Source organism: Dipodomys spectabilis, unplaced genomic scaffold (genome assembly GCF_019054845.1).
Source record: "Dipodomys spectabilis isolate Male_0828 unplaced genomic scaffold, ASM1905484v1 ptg000066l, whole genome shotgun sequence".
NCBI classification, from domain to species: Eukaryota; Metazoa; Chordata; class Mammalia; order Rodentia; family Heteromyidae; genus Dipodomys; species Dipodomys spectabilis.
Window position 1 is genome coordinate 509,679 of NW_024870743.1, and position 19,161 is coordinate 528,839.

The 19,161-nt window shown below is 60.9% G+C and overlaps 2 protein-coding genes across 3 annotated transcripts in view; one reads left to right on the forward strand and one right to left on the reverse strand.

Annotated features, from left to right (window-relative positions):
* The window catches only part of Trappc12 (trafficking protein particle complex subunit 12), a 60,920-nt gene extending 52,778 nt beyond the window's left edge, over positions 1-8,142 (forward strand). For both annotated transcript variants that reach the window (XM_042680860.1, XM_042680859.1), the window contains exons 10-12: positions 6,143-6,243; positions 7,110-7,197; positions 7,385-8,142. In XM_042680860.1, the coding sequence (XP_042536794.1) occupies positions 6,143-6,243; positions 7,110-7,197; positions 7,385-7,627 (432 nt within the window). In that variant the 3' untranslated portion in view covers positions 7,628-8,142. The remainder of the gene's footprint in view (positions 1-6,142; positions 6,244-7,109; positions 7,198-7,384) is intronic.
* A 5,509-nt stretch (positions 8,143-13,651) lies between these two features.
* On the reverse strand, positions 13,652-18,881 carry Adi1 (acireductone dioxygenase 1). The gene is made up of 4 exons (XM_042680866.1): positions 18,732-18,881; positions 15,954-16,073; positions 14,295-14,474; positions 13,652-14,156 (listed from the first exon to the last, which is right to left on the reverse strand). Exons 1-4 carry the CDS (start codon positions 18,849-18,851, stop codon positions 14,037-14,039), a joined length of 540 nt encoding a protein of 179 aa, XP_042536800.1. The 5' UTR covers positions 18,852-18,881; the 3' UTR covers positions 13,652-14,036.
* Positions 18,882-19,161: the final 280 nt, after the last annotated feature.

Here is a 19,161-nt window from a genome sequence, read left to right on the forward strand (position 1 = left end):
GTCGCCCTCAGCCACATCTCCGGGGCCCAGTGGTGGAGCCACCATAAACATGGCCACAGAGCCCATGCCACATCACCTCCTCGGGGCCGATGGGCACGGCCGCCCCCGCAGGTTCCCGCGGCATCCTGGGCGCCTCCCGTAGTGCACCAGGCCTTCCTGCGCTCTGTGGATCAGACCTGGCGTTGGTTCACCCTGTGACCCCGCAAAGGACTGCAGCGCTGGGCCGGGCCTGGGTGCCGCCACAGCACCAGTGCTCCCCTGGCAGCTGCCCACAGCCCTCCTGAAGCTGGCCTCTTCTGCCACGTTGGTGCCACCAGTCAGCCTGCGCCAGGCCCCCCGGGCTCCGCGCTTGCCCAGGCTGCGCAGCTCAGTTTCTCTCGGTCTTCCATCCTCCCTCCAGTGGCCACAGCCCGAGCCACGCCACCCAAAGCTAGATTCGTGTGCCGTGGGGCTCGTTTCATTCCCGGAGTGAACACTGCTGTCAGGAGCAGAGAAGCATGAGGAAGCTGGGGCCAGGTGCTGTCCTCAGTCCACTGTGTTGACCGTGGAGACACAGGAGCCAGCGCTGACAGAGCAGGGGCAGAGGTGAGGTGCGTAGCCAGGTCGCACGGCTGGGTCGCATGGCTGGGTCGCACGGCCGGGTCGCACGGCCGGCCCGCGTGCCAGGTCGCACAGCTGGGTCGCATGGCCGGGTCGCGTGCCAGACCGCGTCACCAGGCCGGTGCCACCTGACCTCAAGGATTGCTACAGAGCTGAGTGCCCTCGGTGCAGCCTGCTGCCCAGCCCGCTCCTGTTCCTGAAGCACGCCTTGCACTGCGGGCGGGAGCTGAGATGTCCACCTGCAAGGACCAGCACCGAACGAGACAAATCTTCCAGGCCAGAGGCCAGCCCTCGGCACCGGCGCCTGCAGCGCCCGCCCAGTGAGACACACAGTCCCGCCAGGGCTTGCCGCCTCAGTGGCAGGCACAGTGCTCTGGACGCCTGGACACACACACACACACCCCGCGCGCCCCCACACCTGGCAGGAGCTAGGGACCCAGCGCCGCCTCTGCCCCCTCCTCCCCCCCCCCCCCCCCGCAGGAGCTAGGGACCCAGCGCCGCCTCTGCCCTCTCCTCCTTCCCCCCTTCCCAGGAGCTAGGGACCCAGTGCCCCCTCCCCATCCCCCCGCATGAGCTGAGCAGCGCAGGAAGCCTGCACTCGGAGCCTGCTCGGTCTGCGTCTGGGAAAGGGACAGAGCAGCACTTCTGTTCTGGTTCTCAAAGAGAAGCAATGGCCTTTGCAGCAGAGCGTGCGGAAATACGAGACAGGAGCCTGCACCAGACGGAAAGGGAGTGAGCGGCCGTGGAGGGCTGGGTAATTCCATGCCGTTGGGTGGGATTATTGCTTCTGCACTCTGGGTGCTCCAGTTTGCTTGAACGCCTTTATCTGTCACACCCATAATCACATGGGGAAATACTGGGGACCCAGGGGCTCCACCCTCTGCTTGGTCTCCCAGCAACAGAACTATTGAACCTTCAGGGTGGCTTACTCCTGAAGAGCTGTGCTGGTGCTTCTTAGGAAGTACGTAACACACTTCCTGTCTTCGGCCAGTCACCGCTGGGCGTCGGCCACACACGTGGCCCTGGGACCGTCCCTCTCCCAAAACAAAGAAGTGTTAGAGTAGGGTCAGTTCCCAGGGACGAGGGGAGCCCCCCCCCCCGCCCCATGCTGACATCACAGGCAGGACTGCCTGGCGTCCATGCTCTGCCGTCACGGCGCACGCCCACCCCTCACTCCTGCGCATGTCCACTGCTCACGGCTCCCGCGCGGAGGAGCCTAGCCATGCATGGAGAGCAGGGGCAGTCCCGAGGAGCAGGCCTCATCCTTAGTCACTTCACCAGACTGGCTTCCAAACCTTGTACTCGTCCTAAGTGCCCTCATTTACACGCACCAACACAGTGGCTTTTGTGCCAGCCTGAAAATGGAGGGGCCGGACGTGGACCAGTGACTTTGATAGAGCACGGACACAGCTTGCAAAGGAAGTTCCGCCCTCCACAAAGGAGGGGCCGCTAGGCTGCATTACTAAGCACACCTCGATGCGAGCAGGGCCTGAGCAGGCCTGGCTGCGGGGTCTGGGGTGGGGAAGGTCTGAGCATGGTTTTCTGGGGCAGAACACACCAAGTGGAAGACGCTGAGAAGAGGCGTGGGCTGGCACGGGATAGGCACGCAGAGTAAGCGGCGGTGGCCAGTGGAATGTCAAGAGGCAGGCGAGAGTACTGACACCCCGCCTGGCGTCGGCCTGTGGACAGACACACAGCCCAGCCCGCCAGGTCCCGCCCCGGAAGAGGAGGGCGCTGACTTCTACCGGCAGTGCAGAGCTCTGCCCAGCCTGCCCTGGGAAGGGGGGGGCGGTGATTAAAAAATAAACGAAACTCATTAATATTTAAAGGGGAGAGTAATAGGTTCAAGCACATGATACGCGTGCGTGGAAGTTCACGTTTGTGCCCTCAGCATGTGGATAAACTTGCGTGCTGAGGACTCGCCAGCTACTCAGGAGACTGAGACCGGAGGGTGCCGGTTCAAAGCCAGCCCAGGCAGAAAAGTCTGTGAGGCTCTTATCCCCAATTAGCCAGCAAAAAGACAAAAGTAGAGCTGTGGCTCAAGTGGTAACAAGCCAGCCTGAAGTAAAAAAAAAAATGCGAAGCAAGAATGTGAGGCCCTGGGTTCAAGCACCACAACTGACATCAAAAAAGGGGGAGGAAGAAGGAATAATACAGTGTTCAAACAGGTATCTCCTGGTCTCCCAGAGAAGGGGCTGGCCGGCCCTGCCTGAGTGCATTCCCAGCAACAGCCAGAGACACGGGCCTCCCCCGGGACTCGGCTGGGCGGCTGGGTCCTGCAGGGTCACCAAAACCATGAGCAGAAAAGAAAGAAACGTGCGTGAGGTGACTTCACCGAGACTAAAAAGCCGTTCAGCGTCAGGGAACACCATAGAGAAAGCGAAAAGGCGCCTACAAAGCGGGAGAGGAGATGTGCAAATCCTCGGTCTGATGGGAGTCACGCCCAGCATCGGTAAAGAAGCCTGCCGCTGCGGAGAAGAGCATGCGGACGCCTGGGCACAAGACTCCTCGGGGACCCCAGCACGGGCCTCGCCGCGGGGAGAGGGAGGGCGGAGAGCAGGCGGGGTCTCTGGCATCTGGCTGGATAGCACTGTTGGTAAAGGTAGGCCCGTGATCGGAGGGCCGGGTTGCCAGGCCCGGGCATGAGGATTCTCACTAAACCCTTAGCAAGATTCTTGTCCATCCTGCATTTCTCAAACACTGCTGGACACCAGAGGTCGGCCTGCCAGGCCAAGGAGTCGGACACCTGACTGAGGTGTGGCCCAGAGGCTGTCAGGACCGGTCATTACCCCTGGAGCTGAGGCCCGGCCAGGAAGAAGATGCAGACAGGAGGACTGGTATCCCACGCTAGCCTGGGTAAGAGGTCCCAGTATCGGAAAGTAAAGCAGAAAGGCCTGAGGACAGGGCTCGGGAAGTAGAGTGCCTGCCTAGCAGCCATAGAGTGCAGACCTCCAACTCCAGCCCTGCCAGGAAAAGACAGGCGGGAGACTGCAGGAGCGCTGGCCCTGGAGCGCCGCCGCGAGCGGGCGGGTGGAGGGAGCACGGCAGAGCCAGGTGGCCCGGGGCGGGAAGGAGCTGGCCCAGGACAACGCCGCGGGAGGAGAGAAGAACCTGGATGCTGGGCTCAGTATCTGGGGGACAAGGACCAAGTCTGATCAGCGTGCCCACCCCTGCCCCGGGACTCCGCACTGCCAGCCGGTGATGGGAGAGGAGAGGAGAGCGGCTGAGTCAGGCCAGGTGCGCTGTGGGGGCCAGCCTCCCGCAGGTCCCTCAGCGCCCCTCCCACATGCAGCACCCCTGGAACCTTCCAAGGAGAGAGGAGCGTGCACTCAGCCGTGACCACTCAGCTGAGGACTGGGGCGGCAGTGCGCACGTACTCTGCTGCAGACATCTCCACGTTCGCCACAGCGCTTCCGGCGTCCTCTTCTGCTTCTGTGGACAGCTGCAGGCCATCCATGACCACTAGGGCCTTGCTGTTGTCTGACGCCTGGCCTCCTTCAGTCAGCGAGCAGGAAGCGCCGGAGAGACCATGGGCCTGCCCTGCCGAAGTGGGTAGATGTGCAGACGGACGGGCAGACGAGAGGAAAGGGAGCAAGGGGAGATGGCTAGAGACTGAAGGCAAGGCAGAGTCTCTACGCAGAGTGGGGAAGCGCAGAGGGGAGGCGTCCAGCCAGCCGTGGGCACCGCAGGTCCTGCCAGTGCCGGTCTCCCGTTATCCAGAGGATTACTTTAACTGCTTTGTACATGCAGCTTTCTTAGGAGCCTGAGAAAGGGACAAAGGCCCCTTTTCTTTGAAGTGTAAGTGAACTTTTTAAAGGAATGAAGTCATTTGCTGGTGGGGTTTTGGTTACAACCAGAAAACATTGGGTGTGGGTTTGGCACACCATGGGTGGGGCTAGTTTTACACGCACAGTGCAGAGCATACTAAATGACGATTTAGAGTCACACTTGTGCACTTATGTGTTTTAAATGTGGTTTTCTAGCAGAATTGTTTCCTAAAGAAAACCACTCCTTCATCTTTGCTGTTAGAGCTGTGTGTACTCTGTGACACCTGTAGTTAAGGGGTCCGGTTTCCAAGGATGTGTGGCGTGTGTGCTGTAGACTCCTGAGCAGCCGATGACTGGCACTTGGAGCTGCCGGAGCACAGCGCCCTTCTAAGGGAAGTTTCCTTCCAGGTTTGAAGCTGGAACGTCGCTCGAGTAACTCAGTGTGCCCACACTGGAGCCTGAACGCAGGGCTGGGCACTGTCCCTTAGCAACCCAATGCTGGTGCTCTACCACTTTTGATGGTTGATGGGAGATGTGAGTCTCAAGGGTTTTCCTGTCCTGGCTGGCTTCGAACTGTGGTCATCAGATCTCAGCCTCTTGAGTAGCTAGGATGACAGGCGTGAGCCACTGGTTTGGAATAACTTTTATTTTACCAGTCCTGGGGCTTGCCTCAGGGCCTGGGCACTGTCCCTGAGCTGCTTTTGTGCTCAAGGCTAACCCTCTACCACTTGAGCCACAGCACCACTGTCAGCTTTTTCTGTTTCGAACCCAGGGCTTCCTGCATGCTAGGCGAGCACTCGGCCCTGGAAGAACTTGAAAGAGAAGGTGGGGAAGGTTTTTCCTGCAGGGGCCATTTGGGTGTCTGTGACATGCTCACAGGCCGCAGGGCACTGCCGGTGAGAGCCAGAGGCTTGTGAACAGACACTCGAGGGCCGACGCCCCGCTGCTACACATGCGCAGTCATGTGCAGTGTACAGCCTCCATACTGATGCTTGACACAGCAGTGCGTCTGGGTTGCGGGGGGGGGGGGGGGGGGGGGACGGGGACAGCCTGTGGTCGGCCAGCCCGGGCCCGGTTGTGTTTCACTGTGGAGCTGATGGGTTCCCCACGGGATAGCATTGGGCCTGTGGGGGCTGTTTATATTTGCTCAAAATACTACCCTCTTGCGAGTCACAGCAACCAAATTGGGGTGGGGACAGAGAGGCTGGCCTGCCATATCACACCAGAAGAAGTTTAAGCGCTTTAATTTTATGGAATTAGATGCTTGTCTGCTTAATTCTAAGCGGTGGACTTTTAAAGCCAGTGTGCGCGGCGAGTGAGCTACTCAGGGGAGCAGGCTGCTCTGCACGGCCTCACCACCCCCCTCCTCAGACAGACAGACAGACTCCCACCAACACCACGGCCTCACCACCCCCCTCCTCAGACAGACAGACAGACTCCCACCAACACCACGGCCTCACCGCCCACCCTCCTCAGACAGACAGACTGACTCCCACCGACACCACGGCCTCACTGCCCAGCCTCCTCAGACAGACAGACAGACTCCCACCGACACCACGGCCTCACCGCCCAGCCTCCTCAGACAGACAGACAGACTCCCACCAACACCACGGCCTCACCGCCCACCTCCTCAGACAGACAGACTCCCACTGACACCACGGCCTCACCGCCCAGCCTCCTCAGACAGACAGACTCCCACTGGCTCCACGCCAGGGCCCCATACCCACACCTATCTGACTTGCCAACGGAGTGACAAGCTGATTTTGTCAACGCAGATTGGAGACATCAAAACCGCTGAGAAGTATTTTCAAGAGGTTGAGAAGGTGGCACAGAAGCTGGACGGACTGCAGGGTAAAACCATGGTCTTGATGAACAGGTGAGAACTTCCCCGTGAGCGTGTTCTAATCCTGACTTCCTGGGGGTGGGGTGGGGTGGGGGGCGCCCTCCCAGCACCCCGCCGACTGCCGCCAAGGGCTCACTGGTACCTCCCACAGTCACGGCCCTGTTCTTTTTGTTTTGCCAGTACTGGAGTTTGAACTCAGGGCCTGGACGCTGTCCCTGAGCCTCTCTGCTCTAGGCGAGCGCTCTACCACATGAGCCCGCACCACTTACGGCTTTTTCTGTGGATGTGGTGCTGAGGAATCGAACCCAAGGCTGGTTCTTTTAGTTAGAAAATTCGACTTAAGGCACTCCTTCGTGCTGCCGCAGGCCGCGCAGGGCCCTGTGTGAGCCGCTGAATGGAGGCTGGTGTCTGGCACATCGCTGCCTCGGGTCACGCTAAGATGTTGAGATTGTTTTTTACAGTCACACAGCCCCAGATACATGGATAAATACAGCACTGGGCAAGTGCCTAGAGCCCAGCAGGCATGCATTGGGAGTGGACCCGCGCAGGGGCAAGCTGGGGCAGAGTGTGGTAGGTACCGGTCCTGGGGCTCGAACCCAGGTCCTGGGAGCTGTCTGCAGCCTTTTTGTCTAGGTCCAGCGCTCTACCACTTGAACCACAGCTCCACCTTCAGCTTTTTGGCCTGGCAGTAAGAGTCTCATGACTTTCCTGTCCTCAGATCTCAGGGAGCCTCCGGTGGCGGTGGCAGAGGCTGACTGTGGGTGGGAAGTGGTCTTGGCTGGCTGGGGCTGTGCGGGCAGCAGCAGCACATGCGTGCTCAGCCACCCCACCGCCCCGGCAGGGGGTGCACTGGCGGCGGCCCTCCCAGGCCCCGGCTTACCCACCACTCACCCCCGCAGAGCCTTCCTGCACCTCGGCCAGAATAACTTCGCGGAAGCCCACCGATTCTTCACGGAGATTCTGAGGATGGACCCCACCAACGCAGTGGTAAGGCGCCTGCATGGAGGCAGATGGGGCACCGCAGCGCCCCGGCCTTCTGCCGTTGGCAGATGCTGCAAACATGCATGTGGTCCGTGAAGGCCATGCCTCTGCAGCGCTGCTGGTGGCGGTGCCCTGGGGGGGGGTGGCCGCCCCAGACTCGGGCAGGGCGTCCGGACACCCGTGCCTCCCCCAGGCCAACAACAACGCCGCCGTGTGTTTGCTGTACCTGGGGAAGCTCAAGGAGTCCCTGCGGCAGCTGGAGACCATGGTGCAGCGGGAGCCAGGGCAGCGGCTGCACGAGAGCGTGCTCTTCAACCTCACCACCATGTACGAGCTCGAGTCCTCGCGGAGCATGCAGAAGAAGCAGAGTCTGCTCGAGGCGGTGGCCAGCAAGGAAGGAGACAGCTTCAACACCCAGTGCCTCAAGCTGGCCTAGCCCGTGGCCTCCTGCGCCTCTCCTGGAGGCCGAGGCCTTGAACCTGTCGACAGGAGCGCGTGCATTACTGCCACCGGCACACTGAAGGCAAGCCTTTCTCCTGGCACGCGGGTGGGCGAGTCAGCCAGCGGCTGCCCCACCAGCCAAGGGGGCACTCGGAGAGCACAGGCTGGTGGCTCAGCCTGGGCGTGTAGCACGAGTGTATCGTTCCTGCCTGAAGTCAGGTCAGGACACCTGCCCCAATCACAAGGGCATGTCAGGCACCAGAACGTCCTTAGGTGTGAAGCTTCCCCAAGGCTCCATAGTGGAGGCCGCGCCCCAGGGCAGGTGGGGCTGAGGCTCCCCAGAAACCCCGAGTTCCTACCTCTTGGCCACCATCCCCAAGCCGGCCGGATGTCCTGTGCGGGTTGTGGGTGTTCTAGGAGGAAGAGGCCGGCACACTTGGGAATGCCACCTCCTGCAACCATGTGTGTGCATGCTCCTCCATCCTGAAATAAATGCACCCTGGAAGTGTCTGCATGAGCCCAGTGTCCTGAGTGGACGGTTAGCCACAGCAGCCTGAGCTCCAGTCGGAACACAAGGAGCCTGGCCAGTGGTGGGGGCTGAGGAGGAGAACCACTGACACACTGACTCACCACCGCATGCAGTGTGACTGACACGCTGACTCACCACCGAATGCAGTGTGACTGACACACTGACTCACCACCGCATGCAGTGTGACTGACACGCTGACTCACCACCGCATGCAGTGTGACTGACACGCGGACTCACCACCGCATGCAGTGACTGACACTGACTCACCACCGCATGCAGTGTGACTGACACACTGACTCACCACCGCATGCAGTGACTGACACTGACTCACCACCGCATGCAGTGTGACTGACACTGACTCACCACCGCATGCAGTGTGACTGACACTGACTCACCACCGCATGCAGTGTGACTGACACTGACTCACCACCGCATGCAGTGTGACTGACACACTGACTCACCACCGCATGCAGTGTGACTGACACTGACTCACCACCGCATGCAGTGACTGACACTGACTCACCACCGCATGCAGTGTGACTGACACACTGACTCACCACCGCATGCAGTGTGACTGACACAGACTCCACCGCATGCAGTGACTGACACGCGGACTCACCACCGCATGCAGTGTGACTGACACACTGACTCACCACCACATGCAGTGTGACTGACACGCAGACTCACCACCACATGCAGTGTGACTGACACGCAGACTCACCACCACACATGCACTGTGACTGACACACTGACTCACCACCACATGCAGTGACTGACACTGACTCACCACCGCATGCAGTGTGACTGACACGCGGACTCACCACCGCGTGCAGTGTGACTGACATACTGACTCACCACCGCATGCAGTGACTGACACTGACTCACCACCGCACATGCAGTGACTGACACACTGACTCACCACCGCACATGCAGTGTGACTGACACACCACCGCATGCAGTGACTGACACTGACTCACCACCGCATGCAGTGTGACTGACACACTGACTCACCACCGCATGCAGTGACTGACACTGACTCACCACCACATGCACTGTGACACTGACTCACCACCTCATGCACTGTGACTGACACACTGACTCACCACCCCATGCAGTGTGACTGACAGGCAGACTCACCACTGCATGCAGTGTGACTGACAGGCAGACTCACCACCGCATGCACTGTGACTGACACACTGACTCACCACCGCATGCACTGTGACTGACACGCTGACTCACCACCACACATGCAGTGTGACTGACACACTGACTCACCACCGCATGCACTGTGACTGACACGCTGACTCACCACCACACATGCAGTGTCACTGACACTGACTCACCACCGCATGCACTGTGACTGACACGCTGACTCACCACCACACATGCAGTGTCACTGACACTGACTCACCACCGCATGCACTGTGACTGACACGCTGACTCACCACCACACATGCAGTGTGACTGACACTGACTCACCACCGCATGCAGTGTGACTGACACTGACTCACCACCGCATGCACTGTGACTGACAGGCAGACTCAGCACTGCATAAGCAGGGTGGGCCGGGCATGGAGCCAGCACTGTGTAAACACACGCCCCCCCCCAGCACCACGGCTCCGTCGCTGTGGGAGAAGGCCTCGTGGGACCAGACACTTGGACCGGCAGCGTAGGGCCTTGAGCTGCATAGACCAGTGCGGCTCCTGTGCCGCTGGCCCCTGTGCCATCCTGCCTCTCCCCCCACCCGCCCCCCTGCAGCAGCTGCCTGGCAGTCCAGAGCCCCCTCACTCCCTGCGCTGGTCACACAGGGCCTGCCCTGGGGCAGGGCTGCCGGGCACCCTCTGCTCAGAACTCAACACCCCACACACATTACCCAAGCCTCTGCTCCAGCCCTGCGCTGTTGCTCAGAGGCCGCAGGCGCAAGCTCTGGTTTTTTCTTGGGTGAAGGAGGCTCAGCAGCCTCAGTAACTGAATCCCCAGCATCTGGAAGATGTGAGCTGGAAGAGATGCAAATGCATCTTGTGTCCTTAGGCAGGAGATGTAGCAATATTGGCGTTAGACCTGCAGGTGCCGGTCATGAGACCCTGTGAGGGGGTCTGCTGGGGGGGGGGGGCGGATGGGTTTATCTCTGCAGACTCTGGGAGCCACCGCCCACCACCTCTGCCTCGGGTAAGACCCACTTCACTCGCTGCCACCTCCGTGCGGGAGGGCATTGGGCGCCCTGTAAGTGGCACACGCTGTGAAGCGTGGCCCAGGTCCTGGGGCGGCGCCACCCGGGCGAGCCACAGGGCCAAGGGAGAGCACTCCGCTGCAGAGGCTGCGCCCCTTCCTACCTACACTTGACTCAAGTCAGACGCAGGCCTGAGGCCTTGCTGGCCGGCGCGTCTCAGTCTAACTGCAGAATGCCCAGTGCGAGTGCTTGGCACAAGCGTCGCCCCGCTGCCAGCGTGGCAGAGACAGCAGGCCCAGGGGCAGGATGCGGGCTCCACGCAGCGGGGGCTGGGAGACTGAGTGTGCCAGCACCGCAGCTCCCCAGTGCCAGGTGACAGCGTCGCAGGTTCTTCAGGAACTTTCTCCTAAGGCCATCAGACCAGCAGAACCAGAAAGGAAGGACCCCTCCTGCCTGGGGTCATGAGCGCCACGCCAGCGGGGCTCCACGGCTTGCACCTTCCCTGGCCGCCGCACTGCCTCCACGTCCCCTGGGGGCAAATCTCTGGGCCGCCTGGCGCCTCCTGCGCCTCCCGTGCCGGTGCTGCCTTCCCAGAGCACTGGGACCTCGGCCTCCCCACCCACTGCCCGTCTTCTCCGACTCCTCAGCCAGCGACTCCTCAGCCAGCGTTCTCACTCCTCACACCAACCAACACCGGTGCCGGGGGGCGGGGCCTGACCGCACTGCCCCGCCTCTGCGGAGCAGAGGCTTAGCGTGGGTCCCAGCTGGCAATCCTCAGGCAGAGGCTCAGCTGAGACTCACAGGAGCATCTCACAGCAGAGCTTGCCCTTGCACTGAGGAACAGCCAGCTGTGCTTGCTCACCAGCACCCCCAGGCCCGGGGCCCCTGCTTGCACACCGAGGGCCCTGGGACCCTGGCTTATGCTTGCACACCCACACCAGTGCCCCCCAGGCCCGGGGCCCCTGCTTGCACACCCACACCAGTGCCCCCCAGGCCTGCAGCCCGTGCTTGCACACCGAGGGCCCTGGGACCGTGGCTTGTGGGAAGAGTTCAGCACCAAGGAGTGTCAAAGACCCCAGTGTTTTTATGTAAAGAAATTCTCATGAAATGTGATGTTTCTAAAACCTCTTACAGGATAGGCTTTCTAAAAGAAAATTGTTCACATTTAACTTTCTGAAATCATGACGCGTGCTTCCACACATCCACCACCCAGCCTCCCTCCCCACCCCTCCACCCCCGTCTACCCACCCATCCACCAGCCACCTACCTGCCCACCTGCTTACCCACCCTCCTACACCCACCCGCCCACCTCCAACCATCCATCCACCTACCCCCACCTACTCTCCCACCCATCTACCACCTGCCCACCCACTCAGCTGCGCGCCCCGCATCAACACAAAGGGAAGGGAACGCCAGCCGCTGGGTGGTGGTGAGAGAGCGGCTCTGCTGTTAGCAGGGGTGGGGCCTGGGACCCCAGGGCTCCCGGCTGGTGCCAGCTGCCCCTCCCTGGGGAGGGGGAGGAAGCCCAGGGAGACAGCAGCCACACCACACCACGCTGCTGCGCCCCAGCACCGAGGCTCCGCTGCGGTCAGCGCTCTGGGCCGAGTCGCAGGCAGGGGTGCACAGGCCTCCTGCCCTTCCAGGAAACAGACAGTTGCTCCCTGCCCAGTCACGCAGCCCCCCAGTTTTACCTCTCTCTGAATTCTTTACTTTTTTTTTTTTTTTTTTTTTTTGTCGGTTGCGGGGCTTGAACTCTGGGCCTGGGCGCTGTCCCTCAGCTCTTCAGCTCAAGGCGAGCACTCTACCATTTGAGCCACAGCACCACTTCTGGTTTTCTAGTGGTTTATTGGACATAAGAGTCTCATGGACTTTGCTGCCGGGGCTGGTTTGAACCGTGATCCTCAGATCTCAGCCTCCTGAGTAGCTAGGATTACAGGTGTGAGCCACTGGCACCTGGCAATTCTTTAAAGCAGTAGTGAACATGCCAGGGATCCAAGCACAGGGGAGGCAGGACAGCAGGACAGCAAATTCACAGCCAGATCGGGGTGCAGAAACGGACCCCATCACGGGAAAATCAGATGCAAACCTGAAGTCCTACCCCCTCCCGGAGAGAGCCCATCACAGCGATGCTCACAGCAAAAGCCAGCCAATCAAATGTGCTGGACCCCACTGGAAGCCACGTGGTAAATGCAAGGTGGAGCAGGTGTGGTGCTGCAGGCCTGTAATCCCTGCTCTCAGAAGTGGAGGGAGGAAGGCAGAGCTCCACAGAGGCCTACAGAGCAAGGCTTTGTTCCAAAAAGGACAACAGGAGGCTTGTGAGCTGTGCACATAAACAAAGCACCATCCGATTCTCTCTGAGAAATAAGAGCAACAGCAAACGTATTTTTTTTTGGTTGGTCGTGGGGCTTGAACTAGGCCTGGGCACTGTCCCTCAGCTCTTCGGCTCAAGGCGAGCACTCTACCACTTGAGCCACAGTGCCACTTCCAGTCTTCTGAGTGATTTATTGGAGATAAAAGTCTCAGTTTCCTGCGCAGGCTGGCTTTGAACTGTGATCCTCAGATCTCAGCCTCCTGAGTAGCTAGGATGACAGGCACATTCTCAAACAAGAGGCTGATCAACAATTATAACAGCTATCTCAGAACCTGTGTGTGTGTGTGTGTGTGTGTGTGTGTGTGTGTACTTCCATGTGTGATTACTGGTATCAAAAATAGAGGTTAATGGGCTGGGAAGGTGGCTTAGTGGTAGAGTGCTTGCCTTGCATGCATGAGGCCCTGGGTTCGATTCCTCAGCACCACATAAGCAGAAAAAAAAATAGGCCAGAAGTGGCACTGTGGCACAAATGGTAGAGCGCTAGCCTTGAGCTGAAGAGCTGAGGGACAGCGCCCAGGCCCACGACCAGACCCAAACAAAAAACAAAAAAAATAGAGGCTGAGTATGTCTACCTCCCATTTCACCCCAGCCCCAGAACAAAGGGGGGGAAACAATGTATGGCTTCTCCCAATAACATGTAACTCCCAGCTGTGAAAGCAAGAACGTCACACTGAAAATCCACTAACACGGCTAACATACCGGCCATGTCATACTCATTCCACAGGTAACATACTGGCCATGTCACGCTCACTCCGCTAACATGGGTGAAATAAACCAGCCACATGCATGCCGAATCCACAGACTCAGGGATCAAACCAGCCACGTTCATACCGAATCGCTAACACGGGGATCAAACCAGCCATATTCATACCGAATCTTCACAGAATGGCGAGGGCCACGTCAGCCAGCCGGGAGATACCGCTCGGACGTCAACGAACACAGCTCAGCGTTGTGCACATGGGTTGCTTTATTAGAACAAGGACAAAGCACCCTCTGGGAGAACTCACCTCCCACCTGCCCAGTGCCAGTGCCAGCCACGGGCGCTGCCGGCAGACACTAAGGACTCACATCCTGTTACAGATGCACACGGCTTCAACACGAACCTTGGTTGAATCAGGGAAAATCTGGGAAAATCAGTCTTACAGTCCCTCTATAAATATTCTGGTCAGATAATCTCACATCAAAATGATTTACTTGTTAAGTCTACGACATAAAAGCAGAGGAACGAGTAACTTCTGATTGGCAGGCGTGGTGTGGCCTCCCTGTGGGGGAGGGGATCTCCCGTGGCATGGTGGGGCGTCACCGGCATGGCCACCACTACGGCATGGCCACCACTACACTGTCTCTGCCAGAAACCTCACGTACTGCTCCCGGGCGGCAAAGTGGTCAGCGGGCCGGTTGTAGGCCGTCCACACCGGTTCTCCCACGAACAGCCGCATGGCCTTCACGTAGTTCTAGAGGAGCACAGACACCGCCCACTCTCAGCACCACGCCTCGCTTCCTGTATGCTAACCACAGCGCCCCACACCTTGCGTCCTCCTCAGGGACACAGCAACACCCCACACCTCACAGGGCTCCGCGCCTCCTCTCACCGTCTCGTCCAGCGTGAAGCGGTGGTAGATGCCGGCCGGAAGTGTGATCATGTCCCCCTTCTCCATGGCAATCCGGATCCACTTGTCCTCCTCGTCCCTGACGTCGAAGTACCCACTGCCTTCCAGGACGTAGCGGATCTCCTCATCCAGGTGCAGGTGCTCCTCGTAGAACATCTTCAGCTGCCACGGGAGGCGTGGGAGCAGTCATTAGCGCGGTCTGCCACCCACGACCACAGCCCACCCTCAAAGACCACGACCTTCCACCATGACCACGACCACAGCCCAATGCCCCACAGCCAGCACTGCAGCCAGCGGGGACTTTGGGAGCAGAGCTGAGCCAGGCTCCGGTGGCTCCGGCTGGCGCCCCAGCCACTCAGGGGCTGAGACCTGTGGATCACTGCTGGAAGCCAGCCTGGGCAGGAAGGTCCCTGAAAGCCTTCTCTCCAATCAACCACCAAAAAGACTGGAAGTGGAGCTGTGGCTCAAGTGGTAAAGTGACTGCCTAGCAAGCCTGAGGCCCCAAGTTCAATCCTCAGCTCCACCAGAGGGAGAGATGACTCAAGAGGGTGAGCTCAGCGCACCTCCACGTGGGAGAGGAGGCCCAGCCACGCATGGAGCGCAGAGGAAAGGAAGGTGAGCAGAGAGTACGTCGGTGAGCAGGGAACCCATGAGGCCGAGTGGTCTTTGAAATCGTGAGGCCTCGGGCACAGGCGCCCACGCAGGCTTCCAGCGTGCGAGGATGAAGCCCGCTGAGTGCCACAGGACTCCCAGCCCACGAAGCTGACACGACAGCCTGGCGCCAAGACACAGACAGCTCAGCTGCAGGGAGAACGGAGGGAGAGGAGAGCTGGGAGCCCCCCAAGAGACACAGACAGCCCAGCTCCGAGAACACCCCGAGAGACACAGACAGCCCAGCTCTGAGAACACCAGAGAGACACACAGACAGCCCAGCTCCGAGAACACCAGAGAGACACACAGACAGCCCAGCTCCGAGAACACCCCGAGAGACACACAGACAGCCCAGCTCCAAGAACACCAGAGACACACAGACAGCCCAGCTCCGAGAACACCAGAGAGACACAGACAGCCCAGCTCTGGGGAGAACAGAGGGAGGGAGAGCTGGGAGCACTCCAGGAGCACCCCAGGAGCACCCGGAGGAAGCCCCACTGCCAGCACGGGTGCTTCCGTGCGGGGAGGCCTGGGAAGGTGGCTCCGTGGTACAGTGCCTGCCTCAGACGCATGAGGCCCTGGGTTCGAGTCCTCAGCACCACATACACAGATAAGGCGGAAGTGGCGCTGTGGCTAAGTGGTAGAGCGCTTGCCTTGAGCTGGAGAGCTGAGGGACAGCGCCCAGCCCAGAGTTCAAGCTCCATCCATGGCTGGCAAAAAAAGAACAAGGAAAACAAAGCACTGGGAGGGCAGCGCTGCTGCCTGCAAATCCGGGCACCCAGAGGCCAGGGCAAGTCCTGAGCTTCTGCGGGCCACGCCCCCGCTCCCCACAGCCCTGGCCATGCCACGCCCCCTCCTCGGGCCACGCCCTCCACAGCATCCAACACCCACAGGCACGCCCCTCCGTTGGCCACGCCCCCTGTGGAGCCACGCCCCCCGCCGGCCCCGGCCCCGGCCCCGGCCCCGGCCCCAGCGCAGCCTGCTGCTCACCTTCTCCTCGTAGTTGGGGAGTTTCTCTCTGCAGATGGTGATGATGTCCATCCAGGAGTAGTTCCTCTCCCGGCGGATCTTCTCCAGCTCGGGGTCGTTCTCGTACTTGTCAGCGTCCAGCTGGGCGAGATTGAACGCGGAGCAGCCGGCGTCAGCCCGGAGCACCCATTCCCTCCTTCTCCCCTTCCTCGCGTGGGCTGGCCGCGTCCCGGGACGCCGCCAGGCGCAGGCGCGCTGCGGGCCGCCCCGCCGGCAGCCCCTGCACCCTCCTCACCTCTGATGTTCCAGGACCAGGTGAAGCTCTAGGCCCCTCCTCCAGCCTCAGCCAGGTGAAGCTCTAGACTCCTCCTCCATCCCCGGCCAGGTGAAGATCTAGACCCCTCCTCCATCCCCGGCCAGGTGAAGATCTAGACCCCTCCTCCAGCCTCAGCCAGGTGAAGCTCTAGACTCCTCCTCCATCCCCGGCCAGGTGAAGCTCTAGACCCCTCCTCCATCCCCGGCCAGGTGAAGATCTAGGCCCCTCCCCCAGCCCCAGCCAGGTGAAGATCTAGACCCTTCCTCCAGCCTCAGCCAGGTGAAGCTCTAGACCCCTCCTCCAGCCTCAGCCAGGTGAAGCTCTAGACTCCTCCTCCAGCCTCAGCCAGGTGACGCTCTAGACCCCTCCTCCATCCCCGGCCAGGTGAAGATCTAGGCTCCTCCCCCAGCCCCAGCCAGGTGAAGATCTAGACCCTTCCTCCAGCCTCAGCCAGGTGAAGCTCTAGACCCCTCCTCCATCCCCGGCCAGGTGAAGATCTAGGCCCCTCCCCCAGCCCCAGCCAGGTGAAGATCTAGACCCTTCCTCCAGCCTCAGCCAGGTGAAGCTCTAGACCCCTCCTCCAGCCTCAGACAGGTGAAGCTCTAGACCCCTCCTCCAGCCCCAGCCAAGTGAAGATCTAGACCCCTCCTCCAGCCCCAGCCAAGTGAAGATCTAGACCCCTCCTCCAGCCCCAGCCAGGTGAAGATCTAGACCCTTCCTCCATCCAGGGCCAGGTGAAGATCTAGACCCCTCCCCCATCCCCGGCCAGGCGAAGCTCTAGGCCCCTCCCCCATCCCCAGCCAGGTGAAGATCTAGACCCCTCCTCCAGCCCCAGCCAGGTGAAGCTCTAGACCCCTCCCCCATCCCCGGCCAGGCGAAGCTCTAGGCCCATCCCCCATCCCCAGCCAGGTGAAGATCTAGGCCCCTCCTCCATCCCCGGCCAGGTGAAGATCTAGACCCCTCCTCCAGCCCCAGCCAGGTGAAGATCTAGACCCTTCCTCCATCCAGGGCCAGGTGAAGATCTAGACCCCTCCCGCATCCCGGGCCAGGTGAAGCTCTAAGCGCCTCCTCCAGCTGGTGGAAACGCCAGCTAGATCCTGCCAGCCAGGCCCGGCTAGGACTTCCAGCCATGCTTGGCCCAACCAGAACAGCAGCCTCCTCCCCTCCATTACCCATTTCCTGCTTCCCTGCCAACCCGTTTCTAAGGAAGTCAGTATTCTAAGCCACAGCACTGTTGGCTGTGCTCCTCTTAACCACACCATGCCAAGGGAGGTGACAGCTGTAACCCAAACCACTGGGAGGCTGAGGAAGGAGGTTCCGGGTGCGAGGCCAGCCCGGGCCACACTTCTCAACTATAATTAGTAGTAACAGTAAAAACCCTTCCCATGTGCACATCCTAGGTCTGGCCAGTCCTTCCAAACGTCTTCTCATCGTTTTATCACAATTCTTCCTACTCTTTAAGGTCCAGCCCAATGTCACCTCGTGTGAGAGCCTGAAAACACAAGCTGTGAGACTGAAAGTTGGGAGTTAGAATGCCTCCTCTGGAAACACTGAGAACACAGAGAGTTCCAGTCCTGGCTTAACGGAACTCAGACTTCAATCCTGGGTGTGGGCTAACTCCACCCTAAACTCCTAAACTGCGTGGGCGCCTATGAGAATTGTGAGCTGTTCAGTTTAGCTCTCCTTCCCAGAGTAAGAACATCTTCCAGGCCTGGCGCGGGTGGCTCTCGCCTGTCATCCCAGCTACTCAGGAGGCTGAGCTCTGAGGATCGCGGTTCAAAGCCAGCCCGGACACGATCCATGACACACCACCAGAAAGCCGAAGTGGCGCTGTGGCTCCAGTGGCAGAGCGCCAGCCTTGAGCGGAAGGCTGAGGGGCAGCGCCCGGGCCCGGAGTTCAGGCCCCACGACCGACCAAAAAGAAGTTAACCTGTTCTGTCCTCCTTGCCCTTAGCTGCCAAGGGTGGTGAGAATCCCGGGTGCGGCGCTTCCATACCTCGGTCCGACTGAATAAACCGAGTTTTATTAACATCAACACTTTCCTGCCGGCCGGGCCCGCCAGGGGGCGCGTGCGCGGTGAACCCGACAGAGGGCAAATACGAGTGGGGGGGCGCGCACGCGCACACGCAGGGGCCCGCGTGAGCGCCCCTCCCCCGTGCGGGGGAAAGTGCGAGGCGGAAATCACCCCAGGATGGTCGAGAGTTCAAGGCCACCCTGGCTACTTGGCTCAACCCCGTGCGCCCTGCCCTCGGGTCCGCAGTGCACCGGCCGCCCCGCGCATGCGCACCGCGACCTGAGCCCGGCGGGCCACCCAGCCTCGCACGGAAAATGCGCAAGACGACCTCACGCCGAGCGTGCGCAGTGCGACCCCCAGCCGCACGCCGAGCGCGCGCAGCGCCCCGCGCCCGCCGCGCCCCGGCGCGCGCCCGTCCCTCGCAGCGTGCGCAAGCGCCGGCTCCCGCGGCCGGGTCTCCCGCCCGCACCTTCCAGTAGAGCACGCCGAGTCGGCGCAGCTGCTCCAGGCCCACCGGGCGGCTGGGCTCGGCGTGGTGGGGCCGCCGTGGGTCCTCGGCCGACTCGTCCATGTACCAGGCCTGCACCATGGCGGCGGCGGGGACGGACGGGGCGGGGGAAGGCTAGGAGGGAAGGGGCGGGGCAAGGGGCGGGGCGAGCGGCCCAGAGCAGGCGGCTCGGGTGGAAGGGGCGGGGCGAGGGGGCGGGGCGAGGACCAAGGGCAAGGGGCGGGGCGAGCGGCCCAGAGCAGGCGGCTGGGGGGGAAGGGAAGGGGCGGGGCGAGCGGCCCAGAGCAGGCGGCTCGGGTGGAAGGGGCGGGGCGAGCGGGGTGGGGCGAGGACCAAGGGCAAGGGGCGGGGCGAGTGGCCCAGAGCAGGCGGCTCGGGTGGAAGGGGCGGG

What these genes read in the sequence shown, in the direction of transcription:
- Adi1 (XM_042680866.1), bottom strand. Translation starts at nt 18,851, where the DNA reads ATGGTGCAGGCCTGGTACATGGACGAGTCGGCCGAGGACCCACGGCGG. An exon ending in TCGGCGTGCTCTACTGGAAG is followed by an intron (nt 16,074 to 18,731) that starts GTGCGGGCGGGA and finishes AATCTCGCCCAG; the next exon opens with CTGGACGCTGACAAGTACGA. An exon ending in TCCCCAACTACGAGGAGAAG is followed by an intron (nt 14,475 to 15,953) that starts GTGAGCAGCAGG and finishes CTCCCGTGGCAG; the next exon opens with CTGAAGATGTTCTACGAGGA.